At 44.9% G+C, this 18,059-nt stretch overlaps 1 protein-coding gene across 1 annotated transcript in view; it reads left to right on the top strand.

Annotated features, from left to right (window-relative positions):
* Positions 1-18,059, top strand: part of LOC135886051 (cytosolic phospholipase A2 gamma-like) — a 979,292-nt gene that overhangs the window by 169,577 nt on the left and 791,656 nt on the right. The window contains 2 exon segments of the mRNA XM_065413941.1: positions 1,040-1,486; positions 1,534-1,652. Coding sequence (XP_065270013.1) covers positions 1,040-1,486; positions 1,534-1,652 — 566 coding nt within the window.

Here is an 18,059-nt window from a genome sequence, read left to right as displayed (position 1 = left end):
TCATCCATTAATTAACTGAGTTACACCTCTGGGGAGGCCATCCCACAAGGAGGCCAAAGATGCCTTAAAAAAGAAGCATTTAAAGACATACATATTCATTGATTAGTACTACCACAGTGATGAGCACTGTCTACAAAACTATATAGAATAGATCCCTGGAATATGATAAGAGGAGAGCTCTTGATTTGGAAGGTACATTAGATACTTTTGCCTGATGTTTCTCAATTATCTTTAAAATACCTGCTGTATCCTTATTAAATTTTCAACATATCATCATTCTTGGCTTGCCTGATTCTTTATTTCCTAGTTTTACCTCAACCTTGGGGGAAATTACAAACTTCATTTAATAACATTAGCTTTCCCACAGCAATTACATTTGTTAAAGAAAGAAAGAAAGAAAGTAAAAAGTCAGTGAATTGGAAAGGAAGAGAGAAAAATTTACTTACATAAACATATGCTTTATCTATCTAAGTTTAGATCTTACTATGCTAAGCTATCTATCGATCTTAACCCTTGTTTTTCTTTCTGTTTCCATGCACACCCATCTCTTTATCTCTCTAGATCTTAGTATGTTGATTTACCCATTTCTAATCCTTGATTCCAACATTATCTAATCTAATCTATTTATCTAGCCCCATACACCCCCATCTCTCTCTCTCTCTGCTATTCTGTGCTATTTCTAAGTCACTTATCCGATCCTGTATTTGTTAATTTACAGATGAACTCTACCACAAGTTGTGAGGAGCCTGCACAGGGAAACAGCACTGTCGTGAGTGCGTTAATTATCTTGGGATTTTCGAGTAGCCTGTTAGGGCAGGTGCTGCTTTCCTCGTGTGTTTTGCTATTTACACTCTCACCCTGCTGGGAAACAGCCCCATTGTTCTCATCACACTGGCTGACCCTGCCCTCAATATCCCCATGCATTTCTTCATGGGGAACTTGTCCTTCCTGGAGATCTGCTACAGCTCAGTCACCCTGCCCAAGATGATGACCATCTCCCTCAGTGGGGATAACACCATCTCCTTCATCGGTTGTGCAGCACAGATGTATTTTTTTCCTTCTCCTGGGCTCTGCTGAGTGCTATCTCCTGGCTGCCATGGCCTATGACCGCTATGTGGCCATATGCCACCCTCTGCACTATGTGGCCATCACGGAGAGGAGGTCTTGCACCTGGCTCGTGGCCGGCTCCTGGCTGAGTGGGATTCCCATCTCCTTCATCCAAACCACCTTGGTCTTCACCTCCCCGTTTTGTGGCCCCAACAAAATCGACCATTTCTTCTGCACTGTGGCGCCGGTGCTGCAGCTGGTCTGCACCACCACATCCCGCAACAAGATGTCCAACATCACGGTCACCGTGGTCTTCATCGCCACCCCCTTCACCCTCATCCTCACCTCCTATGCCCGCATCATCACCACTGTCCTGAAAATGTTCTCCCTGGGGAGCAGGCACAGAGCCTTCTCCACCTGCTCCTTGCACCTGGTGGTTGTGACGCTTTTTTACAGCTCCAGCATGGTAATGTATCTGCGTCCCAGATCCAGCCACACACAGAGAATGACAAGCTGCTGTCCCTCTTCTACACCATGGTCACCCCCATGCTGAACCCCATCATCTACAGCCTGAGGAACGAGGAGGTGAAGGGGGCACTGTGGAGGTGGGTGGCTGGGAAGAGGTTGTCCCCATTACAATAAGGGTTTTGCCTCAGGCTGATTTAGGACCCAATCCTGAAGCCACTGAAGTCAATCGCAGTGCTCCCCTTGACTGCAAGAGCAACTACATTTCACATGCCCAATCTAAGACAGAGGGGTAAGATAATCTAGTAGTTTGGAGGAACTATAATGCAATGGTTCTCACCCAATCCTGAGATTTAAAAAAAAAAGCAAGATTCAATTCCTTTCTCCAGTAAAAACTTCCAGGGTGAGTCACTTATAGGAAGAATTTCAAATGCATCCAATTAATTTAGGAGTATAAATCCTTTTTAATAAAGTCCTGTAGGTCCAGATTGTCAAAGGCATTTAGGTATCTAAAGATGCATACGGTTTCCTAGTCAGATTTTCACAAGTGCCTAAGCAAGTTAAGCAACCATGGCCAGATTTTTAAAGATGATTAGGCACCTAGTGGGATTTTCAAAAGCACCAGGGAACCTAACATCCTTTGAAATCAATGGGATTTAGGCACCAATCTACATCTTTAGGCACATGAATGCCCTTTAAAACCTGACCCCTAATTCTCTTTGATTTCTGATGGAGACAGGCACTTTAGAAAATCTTATTAGGTGCCGATCTGGATTATTAGGAGCCTAAATTCCTACAAAAATCTGGACATGTTTGCGTCAGTCCCCTTTAGTGCAATGGGGATGACGCAGAGAGAATGAGGATAAGAAATGCTTCCTGACCTCACAGGGCCTTTTAATAATAATAATTAATATACTCTGTCGGTGTGAATGAGCAGCTCAGGAACACATTAGGAGTGTAAGACCTCATGATCCACGACCTTTGGCAGAAAGTGCTTTTAGGCACTGTGGGAATTGTAAGGAAAGTCAGTGGAGAATGAGTACATTTGAGCATCTAAAATGCAACAACTGCTGACTATCCAAACCTATGGTCTGGATTTATTGGTGATTTATGAGAATACATTGCAGACAGTAGCTTTCCCTTATTTATTCTTAAAGATCTTTTATGTTATGAAGACGATTTTTAAACAAACAAACATCCTCAGGGTTTAACATTGAGGGGAAATAATCAGAATAATAATTGGAGCACTCATGAAGTATGCATATGTTTAAATTTAGTAATGAGAAGACAATGGGTAAGTCTTTCCTGAATCCTATACATAGCTAGCTAGATAGAGGGGTATCTGTGGGGAGAGAGAGAGAGAGAGAGAGAGATGGATGTCAAAAGTGCCCACATGATTTGGAAGCTTAACTCACATTGATTGTCTATGTGGCCTAGATGCACAGATTTTTAAGCCCAGAAGGGATCACTAGATCATCTATTCTGACCTCCTGTATAACAGGGACCATTAAATTTCACCTAGTTGCCCTATCTTGAATCTAATAACTTACATTTGACTACATCGTATCCTCCAGGAAGGCATCCAGTCAGAATTTGAAGACATCAAGAGAAAGTGAATCCACCACTTCCCTTGGTAGTTTGTTCTGATAGTTAATCACCGTTGCTGTTAACAAATATGGCTAATTTTTCATTTGAATTTGTGGTGTTTGAGTTTTTTGCCCTTGGATCTTGTTTCCCAAACTTCCTGTCACATAGATCCTCTCTGCAGCATGCCCTAAGGGTCAACAGGGCTGTTTTCAACATTTCTCTACTAAATAGATATTTCATGGATATTAAGACCAGAAGGAACCACTGTGATCACCCAGTCTGAAAACACAGACCAGAGAGTTGCATCCCCAATACAATGAGGCTGAGCTACTGTTATTTATCATAGCGTGTAGCACCCTAGTCATGGAACCCAGGGTTGTGAGCACTGTCCCTTTCTACTCCTAGCTCTTCCCTTGTGTGACAGTCCACGCCCCTAAGGTTGCGGGCGGCGTGGACTATCCGCCACCGTCTGTCAACTAGCCCTTTAATCCAGGGCTGTATAGCCTAGTGGCCAAAGTCTATGACGTCCCCTTTGCCTCAAGGGGACGCAGCCTAACGGCAAGAGTCTGGAACCCAGCCCGTGGCTACCAGGCAGGAGGGCCTATAGGCCAGAGTCCCCAAAAGCGACCCTCGGGAGGAGGGTAGCGTGGCCTAGCGGCCAGAGTCCCCAAAAGCGACCCTCGGGAGGAGGGTAGCGTGGCCTAGCAGCCAGAGTCCCCAAAAGCGACCCTCGGGAGGAGGGTAGCGTGGCCTAGCGGCCAGAGTCCCCAAAAGCGACCCTCGGGTGGAGGGTAGCGTGAGGCTTTTTTACCAACTCAGCGGGGGGGTTCCGACCGAAACACGCTGAGATTCCCCAGGGGGGGGGGGGGGAGGTACCACTCTGTCACCCTCCCGGGGTCCCTTCCTACCAGAGTCGCCGCAGGGGTCTCCCAGGAGTTGACGGGTACTTGGTGCTCGGCGAGTTCGGTCGTCCCCTGGGTCTCCTCTAAGCACCGGGCCGCCGGCGGGCCGTGGACGGCGTTTCTTCCCAGCGTAGTCACCGGCTGTGGCTGGTCCGCCGCAGGAGCTTCCCCGGCAGGTCCTGCGCCTACAGGCTCCACCCCAGACTGAGCCGGTCTCCCTCCCTTTATACTCCTATAGCACTTGGAGCATGCCCAGTCCGCCCAGGGAGGCGGGACTTCCGCTGTCAGTCCCTGGGGCTTAACTCCTTCCGGGTTAAGACGGGGTTGCCTGGCCCTTCCCTCTAGTCCCTGGGGCTTAACTCCTTCTGGGCTAAGGCGGGGTTGCCTGGCCCCGCCACACCTTGTCCCGCTTATTTAGAAGCCAAGCCAGCTCAGATTCCGGCGCCTCACTCTGAGAAAGGTACCATTCTCCTGGCTGGCTAAGGACTTGTTTGTGGATAGAACTGGAGTATTTCAGCTCTCTTCCCATACCCAGGAGGACTCATCAGCCAAAGCTCACAGACACTTCCTCTGAAGAATAGGGTGATAGACCGGCATGTCTGTTTGGGTTGGCTCCTAAGGAGAGCAGGCTGCCTAACACCTACATTTCCAACTGCCTTTGGAAATCCCAAGCCGAGGAACTTTTTTCTGTCTGAGGTACAGATCCTCGCTTTAATGGGAGTTCCATGCACAGAGAGTGACAGGGGTTCAAGAGTCAGCCTCACCGGGGTTAGGTTTGTTGTAGCTTTACCATAAGAAAATTTACCAGAAGGTTAACAAGGAGGTTGTGAAATCCTGACTCATGGAGGATTTTTAAGAGCAGGTTAGACGCACACTTGTCAGGGATCGTCTAGGAGCGCTTGGTTCAGGGGGGTGAATTCAATGGTGTCCTGAGGTCCCTTCTAGCCTGACATTTCTATGGGTTTTTGTTGTTGTTGTTTTCATGGATTGCATTGAGAGCATGAGGCAACACAAAGGTAGCAATAGAAGCAAGTGTTCTGCCCCACACTGAGCTCAGGGAATAGTCTATGTGGTAGGACAGTTCAGTGGTTGAGACTTAAGACAGCCTGGTTCAATTCCTGGTTCTGCGAGAGACTTCCTGTGGGACCTGGGGAAAGTCATTTAGGGCCCAATGTTTACATATTATATTATATCACAGCCAAAACATTTTATAATAAATGTAATATTATATAATCAGAACAATAGTCAAAATGAGACATGAGTAGCCAGTAAGACTATTCCTAGGTCAGATTTTGCCCCTTACCTGCTGTGTACTTGAGGGTAAATGTGGGTAAATGGAATGTATCCTGGGTTATTCACCTGCTATGCTGGGTTTAACCCCGCCACAAAGACTTTGGTTTTTGTGGGCTGCAGTGATCATCACACAGAGGATTTTGCAAAAATGAAAGAGTAGGCCAGTGATATTCACACCTGTCTGAGTTAACAGCCAGAGAAAGAATAACCTATTGCCACAGAGAGCAATTAAATGCATTTGAAGATATATTTGGTTAAAAATTTTGAGATGGCTCATGTCTCATGTACTTTTTATTTTTGGTATTTCTTTTTATGTCTTTGGCTAGCTGTTCTTCAAATTCTTTTTTGTCTTCCTAATTATAGTTTTACACTTCATTTGCCAGAGTTTATGCTCCTTTCTATTTCCCTCACTAAGATATAACTTTCACTTTTTAAAGGATTCCTTTTTGCCTCTCACTGTTTCTTTTACTTTGTTGTTTACCCACAGTCAGCGGCGTATTATCGTCTAGGCCAACAAGGCCTACGCCTAGGGCGGCAAATTTGCCGGGGTGGCAAATTTGCTCTTGCCCCCTCCCCAACTCTGCCCCTTCCCCAAATCCCCGGCCCGCCTCCTCCCCCAGGCGCGCCGCGCTTCCCTCCTTCCACCTCCCTCCCAGGCTTGCCGCGCTGGGAGGGAGGGAGAAGTGAGTTGCAGCGTGCTCGGAGGAGGCGGAGCAGAGGTGAGCGGGGAGTAACGGGGGGCGGGAACCACTCCCCGGCCCACCCCAGCTCACCTCTGCTCCACCGCCACCACCATCCCCCGAGCGCGCCGCAACTCCCCTTCTCCCCCCTCCCTCCCAGGCTTGCCACACGAAAGCGCTGGGAGGGAGGGAGGAGAAGCGAGTAGCGGTGCGTTCGGGGGATAGCAGAGGTGAGCTGGGGCCGGCGGGCACGGGGAGTAACTCTTGCGGGGGGGGCAGGGAACCACTCCCTGCCCCAGCTCACCCCTGCTCCATGCCGCCATCCCCCGAGCGCGCCACAACTCCCATTCTCCCCCCTCCCTCCCCGGCTTGCCGCGGGGGAGCGGAGGTGAGCTGGCGGGGGGGGAGGTGGCAATTTTTTGACAGCCTAGGGGCGGCAAATTTGTTAATCCACCCCTGCCCACAGTGGCACTTTTTGGTTCTCTTACCAAGTTTTTTAATTTGGGGTATACATTTAAGTTGAGCCTCTATTATGTGTCTTTAAAAAGTTTCCACGCAGCTTGCAGGAATTTCACTTTTGGTGCTCTACCTTTTAATTTCTGTTTAACTAACTTCCTCATTTTTGTGTAGTCCTCCTTTCTGAAATTAAATGCTACATTATTGGGCTGCTGTGGTGTTTTCCCCGTCACAGGGATGTTAATTTTAATTATATTATGGAAGATGTTCCTAACGTCCATGTTCAAACACTGTGTTATTGAATGAGAAACTGATATCCCCAGTCTAGCCAAACAGCTACACTGATCAGTGTCACACAAGCCCCTTTCATACCCCTTAGAGGTTCCTGCCTTATCAGCCAAGATATCCCTCATTCAGATGGCTCATCAATATCTCATATCCAGCATCTGCTGGGTGAAATCATGGCCCCATAGAAGAGAAGGGGAGTTTTTCCATTGACTTAGGAACATAGGACATAGGATTGGAAGGGCCCTACTGAGTCATGGAGTCCATTCCCCCTGCTGTCATTGGCAGCCCCTTCACGTAATCCCATTCATAAACTGATCAAATCCCATCTCAAATCTACTTAAGCTGTTACTTCTGTTGGAGGCTGTTCCAGAACCCCCCCTCTTCTGAATATTAGAAATCTTCATCTAAGGGCTTGTCTAGGTGAACAACTAGTTCACAGCAAGCTGATGTGAATCTACTCCGCACTAGCCTGCTGTGGACTAGCTATCTGAGTGGACCCTGCTGACGGGCACTAACAGTGCATTACTGCACTTTGATCTAATCCCTTTTCAAAGAGTGCTAGATCAAAGCACATTAATGAACTGTTAGTGTGTGTCAGCAGGGTCCACAGAGACTGTTAATCCACAGCAGGGTAGCTTTGGGTAATTCACACCCAGCTTGCCATGAACTCAATGTTTATATAGAAAATATAAGCCATAAATCTAGACTACATTTATTCCTGACCAGTTTATCCCATTTGTTACAGTGCCAACATCAATAGGTATACCCCATCTCGGGCATTTACCTCCCTGATGAATATATAGAGAGCAATTTTAGCCTTTGTTTTGCTAGGCTTAACAAGCCAAGCTCTTTTAGTTTGTTGTTCAACAAGGCTGTGATTTCACACAGTAGTTTTAATGTTCTCACTTATTTCTTCACTCTAGGAAATAGGAATTATTGACATATAACAAAACATTTGTTAAATATGGAAGATGATGCTTACCTGAAATGCTGGAATAATTCAAGCTGTGATTCCAATTCCACTCTCTCTTTTCTCACACAATTAATTACTCACTAAAGAGAAATGCAGGTGCCGGAATCACCCAATCTGTCCTGCAACATGTGCTTTCCCTTCTATTTCTAAGATGCAGATGCCCCTTCATGCAGAAAGGAAATAAGGCATAAATTTATCATTGGAGCAATTTACCGAGGTTTGTGGTGGATACTCCATCATGGGCAACTTATAAATCAAAATAAAGTAAATAAACGGAAGTGAAGGCTGGAATCTTCACAGGGGATGTAGACGACCAGTTCTCAATAATTTTGGTGGAAATTTGGCATCTGTATCACTTAGCCAGCTGTCAAATCTCAGCTGAAGAGATCCTTTGCCTATGAATTCTTATGTGACTTTGGTGATCAACTGGACCTGGTGGGTCTGTTCAGCTTAGAAAGACATGCCTAAGCGGGGATACGATAGAGGTCAATAAAATCATGAATGGGGTGCATAAAGTGAATAAAGAAGTATTATTTACCCTTTCCTGTAATACAAAAAATGGGTCACCCGATGCCATTAATAGGCAGCAGGTTTAAAACAAAAAATAGGAAGTATTTTTCCCCACATAAAATACAATTAACCTGTGGAACTCATTGCCACAGGATGTTGTGATGGTCAAAAGTATAACTGGGTTAAAAATGAACTAGATAAGGTTATGGATGACAGGTCCATCATGGCTATCAGTCAAGATTTTCAGGGATGCAACCCTATGCTCTGGGTGACCCTGAACCTCTGACTTCCAGAAGCCAGGAATGAAAGACAGGGGAGGATCACACCATAATTGTCCTGTTCTGTACCTGAAGCACCTGGCATTGGCCACTGTCGGAAGACAGAATACTGGGCTAGAGGGTTGAAGTTTCATTCACCGTAAGACTGCTATAGAACAAGCCAGAATCTCTTAGGAGAGAGTTTCCCATTTTATCACTAAAATAGTATGAACAATTTACATGTATAGAGTCCTTTTCCTCTTCAAAGTATTTTACAATATTAAGGCTCCAGTTCAGTTAGGCACCTTAGAACATGTTTAACTCCTTCCTTCTTCTGCACATCACTTTAGTGCTGTCTAAATTTATGCATGTGCCTAATTCCTATTGACTTCAGAAGGACTTAGGCTCATGAGAGCTAAAACAGGACCAAACTAGTTCAGTCTTTACACAACCCTGTGACTTATGTAGAGATCACGAGCAGAAAAATCCTACACCGTGCAGGCTTAGTGGAAAAGGTTTTCTTTACTGCGTAATTTTCTTGTAGGTTAAAAGCATGGAGGAAGTTTGTTTACCTTAACACAGGTGCATAAGAAGCCCAAATCTCTGTTGTGACTGCTTCATTCAGTGATCCATAGACAAATATTCAGATCCTGCAGTCTTCTATTCCCACCTACTTCATGGGTTACCAATCTCTCCATAACGAGACCTGCCTGCCTCAGATGGGACAGTCTGGTGCTGCTGACATCCTTGGTGCAAATTGCCTTGTATCTCTTATCAAAGGGTGAATGTCTCTTCTTTTTCATCATTTATGCTGCAAACAAGAAGTGAAATCTCCCTCAGCACCTCTGCTAATGAGTATCTTCAATTACACTGCTCTACAGCCAAAATGCTTCTGCAATAAATGTAGTCAAACTTTACTAACTCTGGGTCACTGAGAACGAAAATGATGCTTAAAATTGTTGATTGGCTCTAGTTTTCAAGATACGCTATTGGGTCAGTATATACGACCCTTGACTTGGGAATGGCGGAGGATAAGTGAGTTATAAAGGGAAGGGATCTCAATTTAAACCAGAAATGACTAAAATACATCTTTGACTGGATCTATGAATAAATCTATAACTGGGTTTGGACAGTACTTGCTTTTTAGGCAAAACAATGAATGATGCAATCTGAAGCTGGTATTGCATCATACATGATATGAATTGCATCATGTTATTCCTAGAAGTCATGGATGATGCAATCATAACGAAGCTTACATCACTCTGCTGAACAAATTGCCCTATATCAGCTCTAGAAATCATACAGTGTCGTGCTCTCTTATTTGTCAGTGTTTGATTTTGCAAAGGGACACATTTCTGTTTAGCCAAAGTGAGCAGAGATGCCTCGTACTTGTGTGAACAGTGCAGATAAATTCTGCTAAGTTTGTGGTGAAGTGACCTTTGCATCACAAAAGCGCAGTATAACCACTATGGTTAAGAAAGCCTATCACCTTTATTTTGGCTGCAAAATTGGAGATCAGGACAAGGTTCGTCTTCGCCAGTGGTTGAACAGGAAAAGGAAATCTATGCCTTTTGCAGTGCCAATGATTTGGAGAGAGCCAACAGATCATACCTGCAATTGTTACTTCTGCATGGTGCCTCCAGTTGGAAAAGGTGTGTCAAAGAAGAAAAAGTGGACTGTGCATTATCCAAACATTCCATCAGCTATACGCCCAGTACCCCACGGAGAAGGACTGCCGGTTCCTGATGCACCAGAATCATTCTCACTTGAGTCAGACTAGGAAGAGGAAGAGGATGAAACTTCTGGTCCTGAACCATCAATGTCATAGGACCCACATTTTCTCCCATCCTCCTCCTCTGAACCACACCTCATAACACAAGGTGAACTGAATGACCTTGTCAGGGATTTGGAACTACCCAAGAGTAAGGCAGAGCTGTTGGGCTCCAGACTACAGCAGTGGAATCTCCTGGCAGGTGATGTTAGGGTTTCCATGTTCCGTGACCGTCAAAAGGAACTTGTCCCATTCTTCTTCATGGAAGGTGATCTTGTAGCCTGCAACAACATCGATGGTGTGATGGCAGCCCTCAACATCGTTCACGATCCAGATGAGTGGAGACTGTTCATTGATTCATCGAAGACGAGTCTTAACGCTGTTTTACTGCATAATGGCAATGTTTTGCCATCAATTCCAGTTGGTCATGCAGTCCATATGAAGGAAACCTATGACAACATGAAACAACTTTTGAGGTGCATAAACTATGACCAACATCAGTGGCAGTTTTGTGGCGATTTGAAGGTTGTTGCTCTCTTGCTTGGTCTGCAGACTGGATACACAAAGTACTGCTGTTTTCTCTGCGAATGGGATAGTCGTGCAAGAGATTCCCACTACATCAAGAAAGATTGGCCACTCCGACAGTCATTGGAGCCTGGGTGGAAAAGTGTTCAGCATCCACCACTTGTTGAATCAAGGAAGATTTTGTTACCACCCTTACACATCAAGCTGGGTCTGATGAAGAACTTTGTCAAGGCCATTGACAAAACACAAGCAGCTTTCAAGTACCTCCGTGGAAAATTTCCAAGGTTAAGTGAAGCTAAGATAAAGGAAGGTGTCTTTGTTGGTCCTCAGATTCATGAACTTCTTTGAGATGATGCATTTGACCATGCACTGCGTGGCAAGGAAAAGACAGCATGGAAAGCCTTCCAGTTAGTGGCAATACATTTTCTCGGAAACAACAAGGCAGACAACTACAGGTTGTTGGTGGAAAACCTCCTCAAGGCATACAAAAGCCTTGGTTGCAACATGTCACTAAAGATACATTTTTTTGCACTCTCATCTAGATTTTTTTCCACCGAACTGTGGAGCAGTGAGCGACGAGCACGGCGAGCGATTTCACCAGGACATTGCAACAATGGAGAGAGGCTATCAGGGCAAATGGAGCCCATCAATGCTTGCAGACTATTGCTGGACAGTGACAAGAGATGCTCCATTTAATGAATACAAGATACAAGCCAAGAAGCGCCGAGTAGACACTGAATAGGACTAAACTATGTACAGAATAGTTTTTTGCCTTTTTTTTCATAATAAATTTTATTTATATAACCCTTTTGCTGATTTTTAAAGTGTTACATAAACAGGACAGGTGAAATATTATCATGTAAAGCAACCATAAACACATGAAAAGACCTAGGTTTACAATTTATGATTAAAACTCTACTATCTATACAATATACATAGACATAAAATGTAAAAACTTAAATATCTTAGAAAAGTAGCCAATCAGTTGTTTTAATTGTCATATTTGAATTCAGCACATCAAAATACATAATAAATAGCATATTTTATCTCTGAAGCAGACGACTTCTCAAAAATTGTAGACCAGTGTTATCGAGAAGAGCATGTGAATAAGGATTGACTTTATTTTTAGACAAATAAACATCCGCGGTAATAGAGTGAAACAACCTCCAGGGAAGGTCATGGGGAAAGAAGAACTTCTGACTCAAATAATTGTTTTCATTGCTCTTACAGGATGAATGCTGGGTTAGCAGTGAAGCAATATGCCAGCATTGGAAGCCCTGCATACGTTAAAGTCATACAGTAGATTTTGAAAACTACAGAATTGTCACCTGGCTGGAAAATGCCATTATTTGGGATCACTGTGGGGAGAGGAATCTCAGCTTCTGCTATGAAAGCACTAGTTCCTAGCTCGTGAGTTAACCCCATAACTTGACTGCTATTTAGTCCAGCAATTCTGATTCTGTGCATTAGTCAAAGAAAAGTTCTCTCTTGGTATAAATCATTCTTTGCTTGCTGTTGTGAATTATTGTTCAATCAGTCTCTGCTCTACGTGATGCCAGATGCCTTTGTCTCCTGCCATACAATTAATGTTCAATCAATAAAGTCTATAACATCACAGCATTTGCACACAGTGCCTCCGTCCTAGAAATAGCTGGCAAAGGCACAAGCACCTAACATCTGTGGTAAAAGCCATCTCCCCTAGCTCTCATCACACTATAAGACCTTTGATACATAGAGGAGTTAGAAAAATGAGAACCAAGTTTGGGGGAGAAGAATCATTTTCATTTCTAAGTTCTAGGTGTATGTTTTGTGAAAACGTAGTTGAAATAGTTAGCACCTTTTTTAACAGAAAACAATATTTTGGATAAATGGAACATTTTGATCATGATTTTTGCTGGTAAATTCTGATTTAAATAACATAGATAAAAATGAAAGAAAACAAGAGGAGTAATAAGCAACAGAGGGTCCTGTGGCACCTTTAAGACTAACAGAAGTATTGGGAGCATAAGCTTTCGTGGGTAAGAACCTCACTTCTTCAGATGCAAGTAATGGAAATTTCCAGAGGCAGGTATAAATCAGTATGGAGATAACGAGGTTAGTTCAATCAGGGAGGGTGAGGTGCTCTGCTAGCAGTTGAGGTGTGGAGGGGAGAGAGAAAAGGGAGGAGAAACTGCTTCTGTAGTTGGATAGCCATTCACAGTCTTTGTTTAATCCTGATCTGATGGTGTCAAATTTGCAAATGAACTGGAGCTCAGCAGTTTCTCTTTGGAGTCTGGTCCTGAAGTTTTTTTGCTGTAAGATGGCTACCTTAACATCTGCTATTGTGTGGCCAGGGAGGTTGAAGTGTTCTCCTACAGGTTTTTGTATATTGCCATTCCTGATATCTGACTTGTTTCCATTTATCCTCTTGCGTAGTGACTGTCCAGTTTGGCCAATGTACATAGCAGAGGGGCATTGCTGGCATATATAACATTGGTGGACGTGCAGGTGAATGAGCCGGTGATGTTGTAGCTGATCTGGTTAGGTCCTGTGATGGTGTTGCTGGTGTAGATATGTGGGCAGAGTTGGCATCGAGGTTTGTTGCATGGGTTGGTTCCTGAGTTAGAGTTGTTATGGTGCGGTGCGTGGTTGCTGGTGAGAATATGCTTAAGGTTGGCGGGTTGTCTGTGGGCGAGGACTGGCCTGCCTCCCAAGGTCTGTGAAAGTGAGGGATCATGAGTTTTCTGTTCCAATCCATTCTAGCCACTGGAATCACTCCAGTTTCATACAGATGTAATGGGAACAGAATCATGTCCACAATTTTTTGCCGTTTCCAATTTTTTTCCAAATTTTCCAATTTTCCCTGGCTGAAGGGTACCTATACGAGCATGCAGATTCAAATATTCATGATGTGAAGAGCCGCATGTTGCAAATTCTCAAGTCTGACCCTCTTCATCCATCTGGCTGAGAAGGAGCGAGCGGAGTGACAAAGTGCTGGCCCCTATGGGGAATTGAACTGACATTGATCTCTGCTGCTTGGGACAAGCTCCTGCAGTCCAGGGCATTGCATAACCCATGGTAGCCCTGTCAGGCTGTTTGTCCCCCTCTAGTGACTAGATCACATATAAATGATGAGTCTTCTGCAGACTTTCAGCTGTGGGAGATGGTTCTTCAGCACTGGCAGTATGGCATGTGCTCATAGATCTGAGGCTACGTCCTCACTACGGGCGGGAGGGGTGTCGATTCAAGATACGCAAATTCAGCTACGTGAATACCGTAGCTGAATTTGACGTATCCGAGCCGACTTACCCCGCTGTGAGGATGGTGGCAAATTGACCTCCGCAGCTCCCCCATCGATGGTGCTTACTCCTACCTTTTAAATCACCCTCCTTCTTCCGCCGCGCTGTGCACCCCAAGATCCCACCCCTGACACCAGTGTGACAAAGTTCCTCCTCTATCTTGGTGGGTCCTGCGCTTATTGGCGGATTTTCTTGCCTCAGAGATTCACCATGTGGGTTGGGGAACAGCCCAGAGACCTTCCCCTCTGGAAGAACCCACAGTCCAGGTCAATTGGGAGATTTGGGGGGAACCCGGGCCTGCCCTATACTCCGGGTTCCAGCCCAGGGCCCTGTGGACTGCAGCTGTCTATAGTGCCTCCTATAACAGCTGCATGACAGCTACAACTCCCTGGGCTACTTCCCCATGGCCTCCTCCAAACACCTTCCTTATTCTCACCACAGGACCTTCCTTCTGGTGTCTGATAACGCTTGTGCTCCTCAGTCCTCCAGCAGCACACCCTCTCACTCTCAGCTCCTTGCGCCTCTTGCTCCCAGCTCCTCACACTCACACCACAAACTGAAGTGAGCTCCTTTTTAAAGCCCAGGTGCCCTGATTAGCCTGCCTTAATTGATTCTAGCAGTTTCTTCTTAATTGGCTCCAGGTGTCCTAATTAGCCTGCCTGCCTTAACTGGTTCTAGCAGGTTCCTGATTACTCTAGTGAAGCCACTGCTCTGGTCACTCAGGGAACAGACAACTACTCATCCAGTGACCAGTATATTTGCCCTCTACCAGACTCCTGTACCCCACTGGTCTGGGTCTGTTACATTATATACTGGTGGAAGGATCCACAGGAAAGCCCATCAGGTGAGTTTAAGCTTATCCCATGACCCATTGTTTTTGTTGATGGACCATTACCTTGAATAGTCCACTCACAATGTGCTGACTAGACTGGATATAAACTAGCTTGTGGGTGTCACCTAGGAGTAAGCACATTTGAAATACAGATGCACAGTCTATATTCATAACTACAGATACAATAATGATACATGCACACAAATAGGATAATCCTATTCAGCAAACCATAACTTTCCCATTGACACCTCACATGACATATTTTGTACAAGATGCATCATAATAATATCGTAATCATATCACTATGGTGAATATGGGGTGCAGAGTGTCATACCGAGTCTGTGGTCTTCTTGAGCAGTTAGACTGAGGTTTACTGAATCAGCTACCTGCGCAGAGCTGGTATGGCACACAGAGAGAACACACAAATGCAGCCAACAACTGACAACAGCTCCCAGTGTCTTGCCTGTGGCTGCTGAGTGAAATGGCTGAAGGAGGCACCTCACCTGCAAGAGGTGATGCTAAATAAAACCCTTCTGTCTTTTGCACATGATCAAGAACCACTGAAGTAACCCAGCCTTCATTTATGGAGGTTATTTCTGATGTACATTGTCACGGTTTACATTTTAAAAAATGCCATTTACTTAATTTCCATCACTAAATAACTATCATCTCTGTGATACAACTTATGGAAAGATTTAAGTAATTGTATTGATTTTTTATTTTATTTATTTATTTTTATTTTTGCCTGAACACCTTGCAGAGTAAGAAACCCCCCTGTAAAAATAGTTTACAGGAATGTGAATTGTGAAGAAATACGTCCCCGGGGAATAGCAATATTAGACAAAACTCTCATGCAAAGAAGGGCTTTAAAATACTAAAATAAAATGTAAAAAGACCTGTTAAAGCTTTCAAACTGGTTAAAGGAGCTATTTAAAAAATAGCGTTACTTTGTTTTTTTAAGTTTTGCCAAAAACAAATAGCCCAGAATACAAAAAGATAACCCAGCGAAACTGCTCTGCCATTGAAAAATCCAGGGTACAATTAGAAACCCCACAATTGAAGGGTTTTACAATAAAAACATGCATGTTTTTCAGGAGACAAAAGCCACAGTTCGAGTGACACTCAAGTTAGGCCTCAAACTAACGCTGCAGTGAAGGTGTCATAACTATAAAGGGAAGGGTAACAGCCCTCCTGTGTACAATACCATATGATCCCTCCTTGCCAGAGACTCCAAAATCCTTTTACCTGTAAAGGGTTAAGAAGCTCAGGTAACCTGGCTGACACATGACCCAAAGGACCAATAAGGGGACAAGATACTTTCACATCTTGGTGGGGGGAAGGCTTTTGTTTGTGCTCTTTGTTTTGGGGGTTGTTCGCTCTTGGGACTAAGAGGGACCAGACATCAATCCATGCTCTCCAAATCTTTCTGTACAAGTCTCTCATATTTCAAACTTGTAAGTAACAGCCAGGCAAGGTGTGTTAGGTTTATCTTTGTTTTCTCAACTTGTAAATGTTCCTTTTGCTAGAGGGTTTACCTCTGTTTGCTGTAACTTTGAACCTAAGGCTAGAGGGGGTTCCTCTGGGCTCTTTGAATCTGATTACCTTGGAAAGTTATTTTCCATCCTGATTTTACAGAGATGATTGTTACCTTTCTTTCTTTAATTAAAAGCCTTCTTTTTAGGAACCTGATTGATTTTTCCTTGTTTTAAGATCCAAGGGTTTGGATCGGTGTTCACCACGAAATTGGTGGAGAAGTCTCTCAAGGCTACTCAGGGAAGGGTTATAGTACTTGGGAGGGAGATATTCTGGGAGGGGGGAGGTTAACAGAGTTTCCCAAATAACTCATAAATAATTTGGGTGGTGGCAGCAAAAGCAGATCTAAGCTGGTAGTTAAGCTTAGAGGTTTTCATGCAGGTCCCCACATCTGTACCCTAGAATTCAGAGTGGGGAAGGAACCTTGACAGAAGGGTATGTCTGCACTGCAATCATGGGGTGTGAGTGCAGCTTGTTTACACACGCCTGAGTCTGCTTTAATCTAGCTCACTCAGGTACCAGAGCAATGGCGCTGCAGCACTGTCTGCTTCAGCCTAGGCTGGAGGAGCCCACCTGGAACCCTGTGACCTTCCTTGCATGGCAAGTCTGTGCTGAAGTGTGCGCTGCCGTGGCTTTGATGCTCCAGCACTTAGTAGCTAGAGTAAAGTGCGCTGGGGACTGTCCACACCAGCTGCAATCACACCCTGTCATAACTATAAAGGGAAGGGTAACAGCCCTCCTGTGTACAATACTATAAAATCCCTCCTGGCCAGAGACTCCAAAATCCTTTTACCTGTAAAGGGTTAAGGTAACCTGGCTGACACCTGACCCAAAGGACCAATAAGGGGACAAGATACTTTCAAATCTTGGTGGGGGGAAGGCTTTTGTTTGTGCTCTTTATTTGGGGGGTTGTTCGCTCTTGGGACTAAGAGGGACCAGACATCAATCCATGTGCTCCAAATCTTCTGAATAAGTCTCTCATATTTCAAACTTGTAAGTAACAGCCATGCAAGGCGTGTTACTGAATTCGACGTATCCGAGCAGACTTACCCCGCTGTGAGGACAGCGGCAAATCGACCTCCACGGCTCCCCCGTCGACGGTGCTTACTCCTACCTGCGCTGGTGGAGTACAAGCGTCGATTCGGGGATCGATTGTCGCGTCCCGACGAGACACGATAATTCGATCCCCGAGAGATCTATTTCTACCCGCCGATTCAGGCGGGTAGTGAAGACGTAGCCTCACACTTATGGGCTCAATCCAACTGGAGGTTGTATTGCAAACACAGAGCTTTCAGAAGCACCCTGTGAGCGGAATGATGTCCAGGGTGGCCCCAGATCCCTTCCCCGCTGGATGAGCCCTGCCTGCGTTCATTGAGGTAAAGCAGCAGGTGAGAGTGAGCAGGAGAAAATATCAAACAGTAAAATGGAGCAGGTGTGAGACTCCTCACTGGGCATAAATAACTCAGGAGTTAACTCCACTGAAGCCAGTGGCCACAGCTCTCCTTTCACTTTGGCTGTGATCCAGCATTCAATGAATTCTCTCCTGTTGAAGCTATTCCACTGAGGATAAATAAATGAAGAGCCCGTGGGCCAGAGAGAGAGAGAGAGAGAGAGAGAGACAGAGCAACCACAAAGAAAATGAGTCTGTCACCTGGGGGTTAG

The sequence above is a fragment of the Emys orbicularis genome, chromosome 12 (assembly GCF_028017835.1).
Source record: "Emys orbicularis isolate rEmyOrb1 chromosome 12, rEmyOrb1.hap1, whole genome shotgun sequence".
NCBI lineage: Eukaryota > Metazoa > Chordata > Testudines > Emydidae > Emys > Emys orbicularis.
The sequence above is the reverse complement of the archived record's forward strand: the minus strand, read 5'-3'. Positions and strand labels throughout refer to the sequence as shown.